The 20,498-nt window shown below is 41.6% G+C and overlaps 1 protein-coding gene across 2 annotated transcripts; it reads left to right on the top strand.

The window, feature by feature from the left end:
* The first annotated feature begins 1,466 nt into the window (after positions 1 to 1,466).
* Positions 1,467 to 17,942, top strand: MYOZ1 (myozenin 1). Of its 2 annotated transcripts, XM_056352242.1 has the most exons (6): positions 1,467 to 1,615; positions 3,748 to 3,849; positions 5,473 to 5,654; positions 14,168 to 14,402; positions 16,393 to 16,552; positions 17,389 to 17,942. In XM_056352242.1, exons 2-6 carry the CDS (start codon positions 3,774 to 3,776, stop codon positions 17,618 to 17,620), a joined length of 885 nt encoding a protein of 294 aa, XP_056208217.1. In that variant the 5' UTR covers positions 1,467 to 1,615; positions 3,748 to 3,773; the 3' UTR covers positions 17,621 to 17,942. The 2 variants fall into 2 exon arrangements, with proteins under 2 accessions (XP_056208217.1, XP_056208218.1); XM_056352243.1 differs by lacking the exon at positions 3,748 to 3,849.
* The last annotated feature ends 2,556 nt before the right edge of the window (positions 17,943 to 20,498 follow it).

Genomic DNA, 20,498 nt, shown 5'->3' with positions numbered 1-20,498 from the left:
TACAGTTCAGTTGTGCTATCCCTACACCTGTTTTACAGCGGCACAGTTCTGGGCAGTTACTCCGGAGTGTGGGGGCAGGATCCAGGTTGGACGTCGTTCCAGTGTATCTGCTGGGCTCAGTCAAGGACGCAGAACTCCTTTGGATAGTGGAAAGCTTACAGCAAGCAGACAGGAATGAGGGAGAAAAATTATGATCTGTGCTATAGGCATAATATGAAGTATACATAGTTGTTATATGGATGCAAGCAAGAGGAAAATGGGAAACTTCAGGCAGGAGATTGCCATCTACAAGCAGGGTATAAAGGCGGATTATTGCCCATAGGTATATTAACAGCACTTTTACAAATGATCTTCCAGACAGTACTGGGGGTTAATGCCTTGTGTTTTCAACCCATTTATCACACTAGGAAGTTTTATACGCATTTGGTGCAGGCAAAACCAACTGCACAATCTAGGGAAAAGGGAAAGCAACTATCTCCTGGTGTTCCTTTATAGCAACTTTGCTTGCAGTTCTCTGCAGAGATGATTTTCTACTACAATCACAGCTGTGTTTCAGGTTTTTTCCCCCTACCAGGCTCTAGGTTTATTCAGTAGAAAAAATTATTTTGGTCCAATGTGAAATATGTTTTCTGTAGGATTTCTGCTTTACAAAGAAGATGAAAGGCATGTGCATCTTTGAGTAATCAGTAAAATGAGATATGCTCCCTTCATCCTAGAACCAGAACCAAACTGGGTATGGGGAGTGGGAAACAGAGAGTCACCTCATAATGAACAGGAGCTAAAGAAGGGGAGTAATTTGCATATGCAAAGCTGCACCAAGTGCAGGCAATCAACCCTATTTCTGTCAGGAGTCAGGAAATTAGTTTCCTTGCTATTTGATTCTGCTGGGTTTCCCATACACATCACACAGCTACCTCCTAGAATTCTGTAAATAGCTTTCTAGACTTTGTGGTTTTCCTACTACATCTTGCTTCATGCATACAATTATTTTTCTTCTGTGCTTTCTGATGTATTATTTGAATGCCCGGCATTTTAGGAATTCTATATGAGAACGTAGAGGACACTGGGTTGAATGATGGAGTGAGGAGGAGGCAGAAGAGGGATTTAAACAGAGCAAGACCCAAGAGAGCCTTAGAGGCATTACTGATAAACAGGATACTGAGAAGGTTTTATGAATTGCATTAAAATGCAATAAAGGATGAAGGGGAACAGCATGTTGATTTGAACAGAGAGGAGGAAGATGAGAGGCACCTATGGAGGGCCTGGTCTTCCTGGGAACTGAGGCAGTGACTGCAGAAGGCCTGAGGAGCAACCTTTTCCTTTCCCTCTCCAAGGGGCTGGTGGCAGTGCTATCTGAGACTCTGCCCTCTGGGCCTTTGGCTATTAATAACCACAGGATGCCTGTGTGAGCAGCCTTCAGGAGTCAAATTCACAGCACTTCGCATCAGCACTTTGTGCTGGGCAGAACTTGCGGGCGCGCAGGCACCCTGGGTGAGCTGGGCTGCTGGACAAGGCTCCCCAGCAGCACCCAGAGACAGGCTGGGAGGAAGCAGCCCACTGCCGAGCTCTGAGGCAGGCGCTTGAGCTGGTCTGAGCCTGGCACTGCAAGCTTGAGGTGAGTTGACCGGGCAGTTTAGAGCAGGTGCTGGAGAGGGAAAAGACTGGTTTGCTTTGCAGCAAAACCAAGGAAATGACTGCTGCAAAGACTGATGCAGAAGAAGACAGGAACTGAACCGAGGGATATAGCTCAGGGGAGACAAGGATGATTGTGGCCCTGGCTTTACGTATGGGATAGTGGGGAGGATGGGGACTGAGGCTCCAGCAGCCTCCCTGCAGTGGGGTAGCTGAAGGAGCAGTAGTCCCAGAGTAGCCCTGGACTCTGTCCATAGTGAAAGACTGCTGCCCCTTTCCTTATGCTAGACCAATTGCATGCAGCAGGTTCTCCACTCCCCAATCCTGCTGGATTAATAAAGGAAGACAGCTGAATGGGATGGACTTGCCCTTCTTGCTCCTTGAGAATGGGTGTGTTAGAGGAGCACAGTGCCCCACCAGGGCCAGCCCTTTCCGCCTTGCCCCAGGGAGTCCATGTTTGAGGCATATAGATGATTTCCCTCTGTTTTGCCAGTCTTATGACCCATCAGATGGGCCATAACTTCCCACCCCCCCTGCCTTCTGGCAGCATCACCCCTTTCCTGTCAAGCAGGGCCTGCTTCTTTTATATAGCCAAGCAGATGTCCGGCTGCTTGAGGAGAATGTGCAGTGCATGCTTTATGGCTGCACCTGCTCACGCTTGCTTTGGGAATACACCAGGATGGGCTCTTCTATGACGTGAACTACATAGGCAGCATCTCAATAAAAAGAAAAGCTTGGAAATCTGAAAGAAAAACTAATCCAAGAGAGTATCTGCCAATGTGGTTGAAGCTGGTTTGCTGTGGCTGGGCTTCTTTTAGAGTTATGTCCACCTCATCACATGAAAATCATGTTGCAAAAGGAGCAACAGTGGAATAAAACTGCAAAATACATAGGAGATAAAAATGTCTTGATCACAACAAGGACTGTGTACACACTTGTAGCTGTTTGCTTGATAGTTTTAAAATATAACCCACAGTTCAATGTTTTCAGTTCTGAAATTTTAAGCAACTAAAGCGCAACAATCACAAGGACAGAGGAAGTTAGTTATCGCTACTGCTGCAGCCAATGGGTCTTTGCTCATTTTTCTTTGTATTGTATCAGGTGAGGATCTGTCCCCCTATATGGTGTGTTGTTTGGGCATGGACAGGGATGAGGTGAAAGCAAAACATTTACTCTACTTACATTATGTGTGATAACCCCCAAGAAGGACTCTGAGAAGCTGCCTGAAGTGGAATTGCTGAGATTTCTCCTAATTTTCCAAGACTTTGCAGTACAGATCTCTCATCCTAGCTGGGGACAGAGATGGGGAACACTGTACCAGAAGAAGTCTCCCTCCTCCCCTCCTGCCCCTCCAAAATTATATGGTATAAGATCAATACATAAGATACAGGTGCAACTGACTTCAAACAAATTGGGTGGACAACTTTTCTTTTAACAAATTGCCTCTGCCTTCTTCCTCCAGCCTTTCTGTAACAAAACAGTAGCAGTAATAAAAGACGGAATTACTTAGGGTTTTGGGTTGGGTTTTTTTCCCCACGCCCCGAACTTGCAGCCTAGTGGTTTTATGAATACCTATTCTAATTCTACTAGGACTATCTAAATATCCAAACCAAACCTGCACATCATTCAAAATGCTCCCTAATAACTCATGGACAGACCTAAAATTTTTATACAAAAATACATATTACCTTCTAATGATAACTGCATGGTATTGTAATACAGTATGATAAGAGAAAATTTTCAAACTGATATTCTGTTACTGCAGCACAAGATGGTAAGAGTACTACTGTGGCACATAGGGGTGCTGGGAAACTGCCATATTGCAATTAAAATGCCTGTTTTGGATGACAATGCTATATGGCACCTTGGCAATGCTTCTGCTGTGATCTGCTGCCGTGTTCTGTGTCATAACGCTAAGTCTCCAGAGAACACCACAATGGCCTGCTGATATTCTGTATGGGATGATGCCACTCACTAGCTCCTTCACATGGAAGGGATAGAGAAGAACCTGTGTGTGAAATAAAGGCTGTGTAACTCTTAACTGTAGATGGCAACTAAAAGAGAGGCAAGAAATACCTTTCCAGTGTTTCATTCTCCATTTCCTTGTGTGTTTAGAGCAAAGCAGAGAACCCTTTGTGGGAATGCCCCTTGCAGGGACTCCTGCTCCTGTTAAAAGGAAAAAGTCCACTAAACTCATTGGGAAGCTGACACACGAAGGTAAGATATGCAAAACTGCACACAAAACTGTTTGGATTTCAACCCGAATTTCAGCCTTTAAAATTTCACACCCTATCTGACCAAATTCCCACAGCAAGACATACAGTGAACATACCAGGAGGCAGAGCCACAAATATTGCTAAAGCTCAGCCTTCAACCACATTACATATTCTAATTTACTGTTTAAAAGCATTGCACACACACTCAGGTCAAATCCTGACCTAGATTACACTTTGTAAACCCATGTTCCCCTGCAGTATTAATTTGGATGCACACCAGTATGAATGGGAAGAAAACATGATCTTTTACGGTTATCAATATTGCAGTGCCTAGTTATATTCTATGTTGTTCTCTCTCTTATAACCTTTGTCTCTAATTTGTTTTTCTCCATACAAGATAATTCCTTTGATTCCAGCACTCATCAGTTGAAAAAGTCAAAGTCTCTTAGAGGGGGTTATTCAGCAGGTATAACTTGGGACTTTTTCTTTCTACAGAGTATCTATGCATTGGGTAGGGTGACTTTTAATTAACTGTGATATCCTTTTTACTTCTGACAGCATGAGGAAGGTTTTTAGAGGTTTTGAACAGTAATAATTCAGCGCTGTCCCTTTTTCAGCCTCCAAAAAGGGCTGTAGAAACTTTTTTGCTGAGGTTCAAGTATCTATTTTTCTGTTTGTTCCTAATCTTTTATTCAAGTAAACAAGTAAGTAAACCCCCAATTTTCAGTTAAAGGGCATTTCTTCCTGTGCTAGGAAATAGTGCTATATATTAGCTTGCATAAAAAAAATACAATTTCTTCAGAGAATGTCTAATAAAATGAAAGGGCTTATACAAATTTTATACCAGTTTAAGGATGAAGATTCATTCTGTGTTGTAAATGAGATGTAGACGTGGTAAGTGCTCTTAACCTTGCTTAACACAGAAAAAAGAAAGCCTAGGAAAAGTTGCTTGTTTCTGAATGAAAAGCTTTAATTGCATTTCTGCAAGATCACTGAAAATGTTTGAATCCATTGCTTTGATGGACAGTTGGTGGTACCACATTAAACGGAAAAGGACTTACCGAGTAGCCAGTGTATTAAGACTTCAAGAGAACTTCAACTACTTTTCCCTTTAAAAAAACTCCTTAAAACAAACAAACAAACAGATATAATAAAATGGAATCTTGCCATGGTTTCAGGACAATATTTAAACCACAGCACACCACAGTCGTCTTTATTTATTATATGTCAGCCCAGTCCAAAGAGCTGACTGCCACTCACCTAATTCCAGAGAAGGGAAGGCAAGCGTAGGGCAGTAACCAGAAAAGGTAGTGATGCATTTTGAGGCAGTACCAAGGAATCCTGCTGCACTGACTGAGGTGCTTCAGATGTGGGACACATGCAACCAGCCCCACCCTTATGCAACTATTCTCTGCGCAGATCTGCCTGGAAATCCAGAATAAATTCCACCCATCTATATCCAAAGGGTTATCGATGTAAAAGTTTGGTGCCTAGGTTATTTCCTAAAAACTTAATTTAGAAGAGAATTTGGCAGTTTAGAAGTCACTACTGATGCTGGGAAGCAATGGACAAGAGACTTGGACCAAAGCACTTCCTAAAGCATCTCATTTCATATGTTTTGTAGTCATGCCACAAGAGGTGTCGAAGCTGAACTTGGGGAAGAAGATCAGCATCCCCAGAGATGTGATGCTAGAAGAGCTTTCTCTCCTCACAAACAAAGGATCCAAGATGTTCAAATTACGTCAGCTGAGGGTGGAGAAGTTCATTTATGAGAATAACCCTGATGCCTTCACCGACAACTCTGTGGTAGGTTGGAGATGAAAAGTTACTCCATGCACCCAGGGGTAACAGAAATGTGAGTGTGCCCAAGCTCTCCTCTGTATGTGCATGGTCTGGGGAATCTAACAGCAAAGTAGTGCAGGAAAAAGCCAAAATTATATAAACACATAAGTTTTATTTCCTGTTGGCAGCAGCATTAGTTTCCTTTGGCAAATACTTGGTATCACACATGCAGAAGCATGAGAAAATTCGGCACTGAGTGATGAGGGAAGACTGCATGTTTGGCAGGTGTTCAGAGCTGCACAGGGCAGGACTAATTGGTTTTTTATCTGTTCCATTTCTTCTTTGCAAGATGGAAATGATCCATCCAGGTCTGACTTCAGCTCCAGTAGGTACAGTTCTCTTTTTAGCCTAGGATATGCTTTTACGTTTCCTGCTGGGCAGAAAACTCTGCTCATTTCTGCAAGAGGTTCCATAAATGAAAATTCAGACAGGAACATCTACCCTGACACTGCAATACCTTCAGTTTATTTACTAGAAGCTATATTTGTTTTCTTCTAAAGTATTTTCCTATCAGTTATGATGAATAAATTCAGACATTCTTTTTTTAACTTTTCCCATGAGGTAGTACTGTTGTTTAATCTTTGAACTTCTTTCCACAGTTAGTTGCTGGTGTAAAGTCTTCTGAAGTTACTTAAACTTTTGCAAATTAAAATCTCCTTTCACATGATTGTCAGCAGTTCAGTAAAACAAATAGAAAATGTTTCAGGTTCATATGCATTTTGATGTAGCATTTCATCTTCTGATGTTCTTCAAAAGTTATTTGGTGTCATTTTATGCCTTCATGGCATCTATGAGGAAACTCAAGCAAAATAATGTAAGTCAAGCTGAAGAAAATATTCTGCCAAACAAAAACACACTATGTTTTAGCCCTCTTATGTTTTCAAAAGCAGCAATAAGTAAATCTTTGCAGTTCAGTTCTGAAAATGACAATTTGGGAAGAAGGATGTGGAAAGATGCCTGGAAAAAAAAAAGGTCATTAAAATTACAACAGTAGGTCAGATCACAGATCTGAGATGACAGACCAGAGATACAGCAAGCATATCCAGTGTTGTTAGACTTCAGGCAGTTTCTTCATCTCTGTGCTTTAGGTAGTTCATCTCTTCACTGAGCTATCTCCTAGAAAGGATGTGACAACGAATGCTGTGTTGAACTTTGGACTCTTCAGATGAAAATTCTAGAGAAATGCAAGCTGTTTTTATAAATGCTCAGCAATCTCAGAGCTTCTAAAACATACAAGGGCCAAGTTCGTATGTCAGAGTCTGCTGCAGTGAGGAGGAGTGAGAAAATAATAAGGTGGGGGAATAAACAGGCTGAAGTCCAAACTTTCAAAATTTTGAGAGTGTCACTTAAGGGTGTTCAATCATAGAAATTCAAAGCGAATGAGCTGTGACAAACTAGACATGCACAGAGTCCCTCCAAGATTGACATTACAGAGGCTGATTACAATTGCTTCTTTTTTGTTAGCTGTTTTTCTTACTTCGTTTATTCATCCATGCCTGACTTTCTCTCCATACCCTTTCTGTAGTGAATCTCTCCTTCTGTAAGAACATCCCTGCTACCAAGCTCTTTGAGCAAAACTGTAAGATACTGTGCTGTGGAGAAATTTATTTGGGGCTTATACTAGACCCTAACAAGCCTAGCATTTTCTTTATGGCTTTGCTATATGAGAACAATGGCATGGTCTCCAAACGGCAGCTGGTACTCTGCTTTAAAATCCTCCACGGTACAGATAACAAATGTCCATTGGTCAGTGCGGGAAGAGTTCGGTCTGCCCTAGAGCCCTCGCTCAGGGCTAGCTTAGCAGGATCACAAACACAATTGTTAACATTTGCTGGCTGCCCTGTGTGCTCTGTGCAAGGACTCTGCCAGGCTGCATCCACTGCTTCCATGGATAACTGCTCTCATCACCACAGCCCGCATGAGTTAGCACCTTTGCTGGCACTCAGAGCAGTGAGAAGAAAAGCAGAGTGACCACAGCAACAGAGCCATTCTCTCGGAAAGCGGGTTACTCTTGGACAGGTAAAGCCAACAGATCTGTGGCTCACTGTTATCTTCCAGACCTTCTGCACAATACCTGACCTTAGCACCAAATAACTTTCATCAAAAGCCCTTTTGACTGCAATATTTTATTAGCTTTCTGTTTCTTTCCTTTCTTGCTCCTGTCTCTGCTCAAAGGCAGATGAAGAAAACAAGGCTTAAAGAAAAAAGGAAATGTGGGAAGAAGATAATGGCAAAGAATTCCTACTCCTACTTCCATTTACTTCCCCCTCTCATTTAATTTTTACATCCTTTGCTCATCATCCCAAAGAAGTCTTTGTGCCTTTAAGGCTGTGGGACAGTAATGGGATTTAAAGCTGGTGGTGTGTTTTCTGCTTTTACACCATAGATTTCTTAACTGTCTTAGAATATTCTCAGGACACACTTAGCAAAGCAGGGCAAGAAAGGTCTGGGATGGAGTACAGATTGTTTCTTTCCTCTCCCAAAAAGTTTAACAGCAAGGTAATGTAATATAAAAACACAGAAAGAGAAAGGTTATTAAAAATAAATCCAAACCATGTAAGGGGTCCCAGAATAGCCCGTGCTGTAGCTATCAACCACACAAGGGAGAAGATCTCGGCAGTCACGTGTCATCAATCCACCCTCCTGCTTCTCTCCTCCTCCTCCTCCAGCCAAACCACCACACTGAACAATCAGATCACTCTCCTTACTTTTAGTGGAGAAAACATATATTCTGTGTGTGCATGAATATCAGACATCTTCATGCAAAAGTGAACACCTGCCACTATCACTGCTGCAGCTCCATCCACAGTCAAAAAGACTGACCATTCCCAATATGAGCAAAACGAAATGCACTCCCTACTGTATAGCTGTTTTCAATACTGTGATCCTCTTCTCTTGCAAATATACAGTACAAGGGTATGTTTTTAGTGAGGGCCGAGTCTGACACTTGTAGCACAGTGATATCCTGCCAAACAGGGAGAGTTCATGTGACATCCTCCTTGTTTAGTGCTGTGCTGGAGAAGCTGGGCTCTGTAGAGCCCTGTCTAGTAAATCAGAAGAAGGATTTATTTTTCTCAGCCCAGGCTGTGCCACTGTGTCATGGGAATTGTGGTTCTCTCCATGTCTCGGAGGGTATTATCAACCTCACTGTGGAGCTGCAGAATGCAATTTGCTACCTGCAGAATTGCTACTGACTAAAGACCACAATGAAACCCTGTCTTGCTATGTGCTCTATTACTGTAGCATCTGACCAATGATACCATGAGGGAATTTACTATATTTTTTAATGGTGAAAATGAACCGTGGGGAAGATTAACAAATCACCCAGAATCATAGAAAGAGTCTCAGTCTTATCTCTGGGTCTCCTAAATCCCACTTCACTGTTCAGCAATTAATAAATCAGCAATTCACAGACCTTTTCTCTACTTCGTAACGCTAAATCTGTTTGGCCTCAAACACATCTAGGTAATGCAAAACTATGTTTCTTAGCCTTACAGCCCCACTCATTATTGCCCTAACTCTTTTCAAGGTCCCACCTCCGCTTGGCAACTTCTGTGTAACACCTTCTTACTATCATCAAGCGGAAACTGAAAACAAAGCCATAGTTACACTTTTTGTGTGTTGCTGTTATGCTGTTTTTCTTCCAGTGAGGATCCTTAAAAATAGTCTCTCTGCTAGTAATAACCTGTGACCTGATTTGGATTTACATGTTTGGATTTACATGCAGGAGACAGTTTATAGAAAGACTTAATTTGTCTCCTTTTTTTTTTTTTTTTTCCCCCCCTCTTTCTGCTTTACCTACCACATCTTAAATGAAAACCATTACGAAGGTGGAATAACCAATATCTGAGCAGACAATTATCAGCAGTAGTACATCAAAAAAACCCCAGACCCACAAAGGAAAAAAAAACCACCTTGACACTTTCTCAGATTCACCCACAAGTTAAAATAAATGCAGTTTCCACATCTTGGCAATGCTTGTATGAAAACGAGCTGAACATGTGTTGGCGAGTAATTTCTGCTGGACTTCAGGCCAAGAGGTCTCTTCAGAAAAGTTAATATACCAATTGCAAAACAGAACTTAAGTGAAAAAGGGTTAAAGAATTGGGTTACTCTTCTCCTGGATAGTTGGCAGGAGTTACCCTGTATTCCTTTTGCTGCTGAACAAGAACTCAGAGGACTAAGCAGAAATGGCAAGAAGAAAATGGAAGTGGTTATGTTACACCACCAAAAGTGGTGCTTCAGAGTGGACAGAAGTATACAACCAACCTGCCTCAGAGATCTTAACCTGCTAAGTAGCCAGACGTGATTCAGTGTGTGAAGGAAAGCATAAGGACAGAGGAAGAGAGATGTTATCATGCAGCTACTTGGTTAAATGCACAAGCACGCACTTATGGCTCTGTCTGCCTGTTAATATGCTTAGAAGAATGCCAGTCAAGATCACTGGACGTAGGGTTAAATGGAAAATGGTAGGAAAAGCATTCTTTCTAGGAAGTCTGCTCTGCAGGGGATATTAAACCTCTTGAACAAATGTTACAGGATAACTGCAAGCTGAGATACAAGAGAGGCTCAGGTTATGACCTAAGTGAAGTGAGCCAGCTGAGATGTACTTGTCTAACAAAATGAGCCTTGCTGTGCTGGAGTTGGATTGGTGCAGATGACCTAGATGTCCTGACTATACTCAAAGCTGTATAGGAGCGAACAATAAGTCTGATGCCTTCTTACTCAAGAAGTAACTGATGTGGAAACAGCAGAATGACAGAGAGGAAGAGCCTTTTATTTTTCATGGCAGTTTGTTGGAGCACTATGAGAAAACTGGACCAAAATTTTGAAACTCAGTTTCTTTCATTCACAAAGAAAATGTGGCAAGGATGATCTAAAATATACAAGTAAGAAATAAATAATTTTGGGTAGTATTAGATAAAAATTCCCATTATTTAGATGGGTAAATTCAGGCACAGAGGTGAAAAATAATTTGCCTAAGATTAAACAGCAAGTCAGAAGTACATGTCAAAACACAAAGCAGGAGCTCAGCCTGCTGTGCCTCTTGGGGGAGCCTGTTCAAAAAAAATTAAGACACTGTAACAGCTGAGGTTACTTTTTATTATCATCCCTTTTTTTAAAGTGAATCATAGGTTTAAGGCAATGCAACTGCAAATTAAGGATGGAGGCACACACTTGGATAAAAACAGCAGGCAGTCTAGGAGTCTCCAAGTGTCTGAATTTTAAATCTCCCATCCCACCATGAAGGAGCGTTTGAGTGGCTGCCACTGAGAGGACACAGTCACAGTAACTTCAGAAGTGTTAGTAACCACATAGGCATCAAACCTTTGGGAAGCTCTTTATCAGTGAGGTGGAAATAGAAACACATTTGGTGGCCTCAATCATTCTCTTTAGGGCACAGCAAGGAGCTGACGGGGAGCACACAGTGTCTCCTCCTGGGGACTGCCTGCAGTGACGTCAAGGGCCTTGAGGTACTTAGAGATCTCAGCTCCATTAGTTGGATCATCTTTCATTATCTATTTTTCATGAGACACATGCAGTAGCTCTAAAGAATTTAGAATTCACCCATCTAGGCACTCAGACTGTAGGATCAGGCTCTTGCCAGCACTAAGGACTTCAAAGACATGAGCCCAATTTTTTTAGCTAGCCCAGGGGACTACGCATCACATGAACTTGTCACAAATGTTCTCTTGTTAGACTGGATTTAGGAACAGCAAGGGACTGATAACATCCACTACCTCCAGCAACACACAGGCAGCGCAGACTCTACCACGGAGGAGCAGTGTTATTTGCCCCCAGAGTGAACAAGGGAAGGTTAGCAGCCTTCGCATTTGACACTCCTGAGTTTCTCTCCTAGGACTTCCACCCCCAGGGTCAACCAGCCCTAACGAAGAGGTTGGCTTTGTGATGTGAATACGCATATATATAAAAGCCCCACATGCTGTCAGCAGTGGCCCAAGAACATGCATTCCCCTCAAGTGTAAGGTGTATTTCACTCTGAACATCTGGGCCAGAGGCATGCTGTAAGTACCAGAGACAAAGCTGCACCCACCCAGCTTTGACTACCTCGAGACTGCTGGCTGAGGCTGCCGTTCCCGAGCTCCACTGTCTTAGAATCAGCTCATTTAAATCCGAGGTTCAAGACTTCACAAAGATGAATTTGCCTTTGCCTCCTGTTAATTTGAGCGAAGACAATATATTGTGGTGTCCAAAACTAATGAGAATTGTATTTTTATTCTAGCTGGTGAGTAGTCTGGGATATTGCATGGAAAATAGGTCTTCCCTATCTGAATGGAGATGTCTGCTGAACATAGGATGTTTTCCCACTGGGTCCACGAAGAATCATGAACTAGCCTGGGACAAAACTAATTTCATTTGCAGCTAAGTAAGATTTAGGTGTGGCTTTCCTGAGGCAGACACGTTTCAGAGAAATTTCACTCCTGCTTAGTGATAATACCGCAATTTAAAGTAATACCAGATGACAATGATGCCCCTTCTTGGTCACATTGAATACTGCTATGCACAAAATCAAACCAGCCCTTTTTATTGTAGCTCATGTTATGCTGATGTTTTGTGACCTTTTTTCTTTTTGCAAGAGAGTGCATGTAAGTAACCAGAGGAAAAGAGAAATAAGGATTTAATTCTCAGGAAGGGCACACTGTATGGGTGAAACCTGAAGGCAAACAGATGGAAATCCTATTTTGAAATTACTGAGCAAATCAGTAGAAGCATTAACCTTGCATATATATATTTTAACATTTTGAGAATAACCTCATTCTGACCCCTAGCCCTCAAAATACCCTTTTTTCAGTTTGCCTTTTTACAGCTGCTGAGCTCCCATGCATAACTGAACAGATTGCCCTGCTAGCTCCTGTGTACAGCTTAATGCTCACAATCCTCTCCCCTCTCAGTGCTTCCTGACATTCAGCGGAACATTATCTTCTCTGTTCCTAAAAAGGGAATTCCCCACAGCTAGGAGAAGGACAGGCAGTCCCTAAAGACCCTGGGGGCACCAGCTCTGCCACTTCAGCCTGCAGCTGGCTGCCTGCCTGGGTTGCAGCCTGGTGACCTGCTGTGAAACCCTGGACACTGTTTCTGGAGACACAGGGAGTAGAGGGTTAGATAATTCTGCCTTGAGCCTTGTGGGGTTTTCACTTCTCATCTATTTTTAGCTGATCTAACAGCTGGCCTTGGAAGCCTGTTTACAGCCTGCAAAGCTTCTTTTTGCTAAACTGTACTAGGTGTAAGAGCCCTGAGAAATCCTTAACCCTTTGAGAGCCAGCTCTAAGGTTGGCCCTCTTGTCTACCAATGACTGCCTGAGGTCAGTCATACAAGCAGAATTGCAGCATGAGGAACCACAGATTCCTTCACTTCAGCTGTATTTGTTACATCTTTGGGCATCTGTAGCTGGTCCCCTAGTCCAACAGGAATAAGCCAGGTTACTTGCATTATGCAGCTGTGTGGGCTGTAATACACGAGAGACTTTTTTTTTTATCTGATCGGAGTCAAGCTTTGATCTCACCTACAATCAATACATAAAACATTTTTCCGAATATAGCAGTTTCTGTTCCACACAACTATTTATTAAAATTGCTGTGTGCAAAGACTGGACCTTGTGCTGGCACTACAGGGTCTATAAATCCTGCACAGACTGTTTGCTCTTTCAGCATGTGGTGTGCAGATTGTGCTGTCTAGCCTGGACTGGGGAGAGCGGATGGCCTGGAAAATAAGACCAACTTGATTTTTCTGACAGATACAGATTTCTTTCTTGCCTTGTTGCTGGTTAGATTCAGTTCATTAATGCACATATTGCTACAAACAAACTCTTCCTTTTTATCATTTTCCTCTTGTGGTCTCCAGGAAGTCTTTCATATTTTCCTAGGCTGCTATCTCTTCAGTCTTTCTCAACGTGCAAACACCCCTCTTCGTGCAGACCTTCATATGTACGGGAAACAGACATACAGGCAGTCATCTTCCAGGCTTTCATGTTGTCACAGGTACCTTGTTGTTCTGGTGCCCTGTAACACTTAGCTCCCACACTATAACTGAGCTGACTTTGCTGGGCTATCTTAACATTGACATAAAAACACTTCCTATTTCTTGTCCAGCTTGCTTTCCCACAGGTTGGCCAATGTATCTCTGTCTGGACCTTTACCTGCTCTGGCAAAAGCTGTACTTCCTTTCCCTTCCTCCTGTATTCATACTTATCACTTTTGGGGACAATACACAGATCCCCTTCTGAGGTATCCATTAAAAGGTGTGCTTCCATTGCCCTTGCTGCTGTTCTACAACTGCTCCTGTACTGAATATAGAGAATAACTCGCATGAAGTTCTGCCACTGGTTTTGTAACTGAGACACAAAAGTGGTCAGATCACAGAGACTTGGAAGTTCACGTTCTGGGACCTAACCCTGCACATATGAATGGACCATGTCCTGTAACAGGGATTCCTACTCTCTTTTCTCGTGCCCTAGGATCACTTTCAGAAGTTCATCCCACCAGGAGGACATTATGGGGAAGATACTCGTGGCTATGCCCACGGGCGGATGGTAGGAGGAGTGACAGCCGGGCAGCACGGCTCCAGTAAGCACCAGTATCCCACTGTTCCTCCTAGGCCTGGAAGCAAAGGAGGCCCTGGGGACCGAGAAGGGGAGCATGCTGGGGAATCGGCTGGAAGTGGTAGAGAAGGAGGCGACGGTACTGAGAAAGGCAAGTATCTCTCTGCAAGAAATAGCTAAAGATGTCAGAGCTCATGCCAACCTTACTCGTATGGACAAGTAAATTATTTGACTAGAACTTGAATTCTTCCAAACTAAGTCCCATTGCGAAGTTTAGAAAAGCTGAACTGCCTTTATCTTGATAGTTTTGTTTGCATGCTTCTGTGTTGCTCAATCATAGGCAAGAACCAGAAACACCTCCCTTGCCTGGACCATTCTTGTATGAGAATCAGCAGGTGAAATCATTCTTTTAACAGCCTCTAAGGGATTTTACAACAAAAAGAAAACTTGATTGGGAACCAGGAGCCACTGTCCTAAGTGACTGAATGAGTGACTTGTAAAATCCAAGGTTTTTCATTTACATTCTGGAAGAATGTGAATTTTACATCAAAATCAACTTTTACATTTCTGGGTATCCCTGTGAAAAAGAAGTCTGTGTATACTCTATCTTCTTATAGGAGATTTTTCTCCATTGTTACCCTATTCCTGTGTGTGGGGAGAAGGAGGATTAATATCATACCACAGCTTCTACTGCAGAGATGGATCTCAACTGCTTTTATTTTTCAACCCTAAGCAATTACTTTACTTCTAAACTACTTAGTTTAAGTCCTTCACAAAGAAAGATAGGGGTAATTGTTTTGTTGTTGTTTTTTTTTAATGAAAATGAGATTCTTGTACATGTCTGTGATTCTGTGAAACCAGGAAAGCCCAGGATTTGGCAAGGTTTGAAGAAAATCAGCAAGACAAAGAACGTGTGATAAAGAAGAAAGTTTCAGATAAGAATAATAGTGTTCAGTCTTTGCCACTTACTTCATAAGGATTTATGTTTTCTACACAAATTTTAGCACCTTGAAAGCACCAGAATATCTAACTCCATTAAACTATTATTCCCATCTGCCCTAATCAAGCTAAGCACAAGCCACTGCTCAGAAGTTTTAAAGTTTATGAAGGATAAGAATTTTAAAAGTGTGCTACATATCCAATGCTATTATTAGGAAGGTGGTGTTATACACAACAGAAACAAAAAAGAAAAAAAAAAAGAAAAAAAAAGGCACACAGAATGAAAACTCTTGTCTAAACTCATCTACTTAATGGAAGCATCCAGAAGCTAACCTAAAATTACTGGCAATCAAGTATCTGACTTAACAGCAAAGTGCAGCTCTGTCACTGACAGGTTTTTAACTTCCAGAGAGATACCCCATCATATTTCCAAACCGCTTTTAGCCATACTGAAGTGTTTCAGCCAGACTTATCTCTAACATCCTGGTTCAGGATGGGGAAGATGTGAATGTCTGTTCATGTAATCACAAAGAACATGACAATTTATGAAAATACTGAGACAAGGGAGATAGTACTTTTAGAACATTCAAGAATAGATTACTGTGGAAAAGGTTAGTAAAGATGGTTGTGGGTTCCCAAGGCCCTGAAATTTGATGGTTAAAGGTTTTTGGTCAGTTAGGGCCAACTTCCAAGTCTGTGCCTAGTTTTGGAGTTTACAATCAGGGCTTTGTTTGTTGCATCTGATGATGATAGTGAGGTTTATGTGGAGAGGCTGCGTCTGCTATGATCAGCCAGAAAAAGAGAGAAGTAAATTATGAAATTAGATAGCATTTTGCCTTTTATAAGGCTTCCCTTGAAGTAGTGAGAGATGACGGTGTAAGGACATTGGTTCTTGGGGTAAGAACTTTCTATTTGAGCAACCAGAGAGAATAATGAAAAATTAGCTTTAAAATATATGCTCTAATGCAAATGCATGGATGAGTGGCTCTAAGACTGTGGTACACCTGTTTTTGTGGATAAGGATTCAAGTGGTGTAAGACAGTCTTTTTAAAAAGAAATCTAACCATAAAATCTCAGACTTGATCTAGGATTTACAGAATCTGGAAAAAAAGCTGGTATCTCAACTTCAATAGCAGAATACAGAAAAGCAGTGTATTTGAAGCGTCGTCTAACTACAGCGTTTTACTTTTCTCTCTTTATAGATGGAAAGGCAGGAGGCAAAAAAATCACTGTATTTAAAACTTATATCTCCCCCTGGGAACGAGCAATGGGTATCAGCCCTGAGGACAAAAGTCAGCTCACAATTGACTTACTGTCATATAGTCCCAAAGCTGATTTCCCCCATTACAAGTCTTTTAACCGGTAAGTCTTCTTGGCTATTCAGTTCAGTTTATTTAGCAGGAGAAAACACAATAACTCTGGCCACAGTCCTCCTGTCTTGTGCAGTGTAAGTAAGTTTTAGTTGCATTTCGCTTAGCATAGTCTCCTGTGGATTAAATGTTTTGGAGGCCTACAAAGAGAATGTACATTAAGAGCTAGAGATTTTAATTCAACTTATGGACAGAAAAGCTATATAGCTGAGTAAGAGGACTTTAATTCTATTCCCTTTTCATTCTTGCCCCATTGATCAGGGAGATTTAGCTTGCCACTGTCTATTATTGCAGCCATTTAAAATTCAAGGCTTCAGGAAAAAACTTACGATCAGAAGCCATATACTTCACAGTACTTTGGATAAGAATCAGGGTATTTCTGCTGCTTCTGATAAGAACTGAAAGTTTTACAAATATTTCTAGGGCAGCAACAATTTTCTGTTAACCTCTCTGTATAATTTTGCCACCCACTTCCACAGCCTCAGGACATCGGTATCCAGGACCAACCCAAATCCCCCTCATTTCTGCAATAATGCAGCCTACCTCCTACATGTACAGGGTACCAACAGGTGTGAAAGGTGTATGGCTTGATGGAGATTGATGCAACAGGGGTGAAGGAAGTGCACAGGAGCAGAGAGGAGGGTGTTGGTTTAAAATCTTTCTTAGTACACAGGCAATGGATACACACATGTTCTTGGGAAGGATTTTTTGCCCAGTGAACTGCAACATGGTAGAATTTACAATCCTGATAACTTTGATTATTTATTTTGTCAGTCCTGCTGTTTACCTATGCTCTGTCTGCTAACTCCATGTATTCCTCTATGTCAGGACTGCCATGCCTTACGGGGGTTATGAGAAAGCAGCCAAACGGATGACCTTCAAAGTGCCTCAGTTTGATATTTGCCCTTTGCTTCCAGAATCTCTCATGATATATAATCAAAATTTCAGCAACAGACCCTCCTTCAACAGAACCCCAATACCTTGGATGCCTTCAGGAGATTCCTCCGAGTACCATACTGAGGTCAATGTGCCAAGGAGTGGTGAAACAGAAGAGCTGTAAATCCCCCCGCCAAGACCTTCCTTTTTTTCTCAGCTCTTTCTATTTGCAAGTTGATAGCAAGGAGCTGAAAAGTGCAACTCTAGTTCTGTCAGCCCTTCCTTGCTTTTTGCCCTTAGCCCAGACAAGTTCCTAGCAGGTTCTAAACTTATCTTTGCTGTGGTGTTAGTCCATACCAGAAACAGTTTGAGGGAAAGGAGCTTTTTATTCACCAGGGCATAAAAGGGCAAAACTAGGAAGTGTTTTTCTGTTTAGCAATGCTAAATGCTGCCTGTCTGCTCCATAATAAATCTGTTTTGTCATATATTAAAAAGTAGTAAAACACTAAGAGGAAGAAAAGCCTTTGTGTTTTCTCTTCAAGTAACGCTGCTGAATCAATTTGGGGATTAGCAATAACAAAAGTTTTGATCTCACAACTAGACTGTTAGCATGGGATGAAAGATTGGGGAGTGATGGGGATGGTCATTAGACAGGTATACATCAAGGTGGCTTGGATAAATACTGCAAAACTGATAGTGAAGAATGATGACTTTGAGAGGAAATGATACAGGTAACCATAACAGCATCAGAGATAAAACAGCAAGTCAGCATGTCAGTGTAACAGATCAAAGTATTTCACTGTCACCTAAGATTCCCCAGTTCTCCAGAGTATAAAATAGGTGATAGCTTAAGCAGGTGTTTTTTTCACACAGAGAGACCAAGAAGGCAATATGTTGGGAAGGAACAGAGGCATACCCAAGCGAGATGACTTGCCCATAGTTAGAGCAAGAAAGAAAGAAGCTTCAATTACAACAGAAGTAATTTGACATCCAACACAGTTCATTGCTTATCCAAATGCCCAGCATCAAAGTCTATTCCATTTCTTGTAACTGTTTTATTGATGCCACACATACAGGAAGAAAGGCAGGCATTGTGGAAAATCAATAAAGAACTTTATTTTTCTACATGAAGCACCTTCTGTTTCATGAACATCTGCACCCTGTAACATGACATGTAAGACTGGTGTTTCACTACCTAGCTCAGCCTGCATTGAGACCGGTTTGGAATTCCCTGTCCTGGTGCTTTGTTTAGATCAAAATTTCCTCTTACAAACAATGTGAAACAGCTTATTTACAGAGACAGCTGCTGTTGAAGTACTTTAAATTTAGGAGGTTTTCCTCCTTGTCTAGAAATCCCTGCAACCATATATTTGATTTTTATTCTGTTTGGATAGTTAAGAGCCTGATTTTATTACACTTCTCTAAAAGACTACTTGCCAGAGCTACCCGGAGATCTCTTAAAAATTGTGCTAATAATAACAAGCTACAGAAGTAATGAATAAGTAGTTTCCTGCTTAGCTGAATTGGCTAAAGAACTTTATTATATGTGTTATTAAATTATTAAGAAGTATCCATAACTCAGTTCTGCGACTAAACTTAAAAACATTAAGGTGATACTGTGATCTCCTGAAGAACATTTTAACAAAAATTTAAAAGGTTGTCTTTTGTGACATGTCCCTACAACGTATTTGAAGTCTGAGTTGAAAACAAATCCTTAGAAAAACTTTTTTAGTTTCTTTGGATAAAATGGATCCAGTTGAAAAAACATTTCCCACATTGATTTCCTTTTCTCATGCCTACATAAACACATGCAAATTTCACTGGTGAAAGATATTTAAATGGGAAATTCTCACCTTCTACTAAATTATTAGTTTATTCTGTATTTGATCTCTATCTGGAGATAAGGTTGCTGTGAGTTTTCCAACATTTTTAATTAATTTAGCTTTTTCAATCACATTGTAATTAAGAAGTAGGGATTTATTTTCCAGTTCTAAAAGCATTCTAATTACATTACAAGAATCCAGGCTAAAAAGAGAATGCCAGAATTTCAGAAAGACAAAGAAAATTTCAGAAAAAAACTAGGTGACACCAAACAAAATATTCTCCTACCAAATATATACCATTCATTGCCTCCGCTTTTCTAACATGGATTTTAGACACTTGCAATACAGAATTACATCATTTTTTGAAGTGAAATATATGATGCATTCGAAGTAAATATGTCAGGAGCAGTAGAAACAAGACAGTTTGGTACCTGGATGTCATGGTCTAGCAAGTGTTGCAGATCATGGGCCAGCTAAACTTGTCAAGGTGCAGAGAGGATGGGCTGCTCCCAGGAGGGGTGAGCCCCAGGCAAGCCCAGCACCAGCAGTGCCCTCACCAACCAGCACACAAACCCACCACCTCTAAGTGTGGCAGGCAGAGCTGAGTGCTGGTAACAGGATCCATCAATCATCCCAGACACAGCAAGGGGATGAATCAGGCATGGTGGTCATCCAGGGAGTCTGGTCAGGAGAAAGGAGACGGGGCTGGAAAAAAGCTACACTGTGGGTCCAAAGTCCATCTAGGAGACAGGCTAGCTCCAGCACAGGAGTCAGGTCCACAAAGGAGACAAGAGTGCAGGCCAGCACCCCTACAACATAGCTCAATCAAGAACCCCAGGCCCAGGGACTGTGCTTAAACAGGGTTTATGGGCCATAAGTGGGGTGAAGGTCCCAGATGAGGTTGGTCAGGGCAGCTAAGATCTCTTGATGCACACAGGGCAATGATACCAAAATGTTTGAGAATTCCAATATAATCACAACAATTATTTGGGTTCTCCTGGAGCACAGGAAAAAAAAGACGACATAAAAAAGTCCTTAAACATGCAGGGAAAGGGAAGAAATACCGTGCAGAAAATAGCACAGTGCTCTCTGGTGGTGTAGTTTCGAAGTTCTCACATACAAGGAAGGCAGCATCATGCAGCAAGTAGGTCAAAGGACTGGGTATATACCCAAAACTCTCCCTGGTTCAAAATGTACTACTGGACAAGAGTTTTTGTCTGTGCACTCCATTACCTCAAA

Source organism: Falco biarmicus, chromosome 9, assembly GCF_023638135.1.
Source record: "Falco biarmicus isolate bFalBia1 chromosome 9, bFalBia1.pri, whole genome shotgun sequence".
In the NCBI taxonomy this organism is placed as follows: Eukaryota; Metazoa; Chordata; class Aves; order Falconiformes; family Falconidae; genus Falco; species Falco biarmicus.
The sequence above is the reverse complement of the archived record's forward strand: the minus strand, read 5'-3'. Positions and strand labels throughout refer to the sequence as shown.

Bases quoted from the DNA above. Each gene is read 5' to 3' on its own strand.
- MYOZ1 (XM_056352242.1), top strand. From the start codon at position 3,774: ATGCCCCTTGCAGGGACTCCTGCTCCTGTTAAAAGGAAAAAGTCCACT. The intron at 5,655-14,167 runs GTAGGTTGGAGA...CTCGTGCCCTAG, and splicing joins CCTTCACCGACAACTCTGTG to GATCACTTTCAGAAGTTCAT. The intron at 14,403-16,392 runs GCAAGTATCTCT...CTCTCTTTATAG, and splicing joins AGGCGACGGTACTGAGAAAG to ATGGAAAGGCAGGAGGCAAA.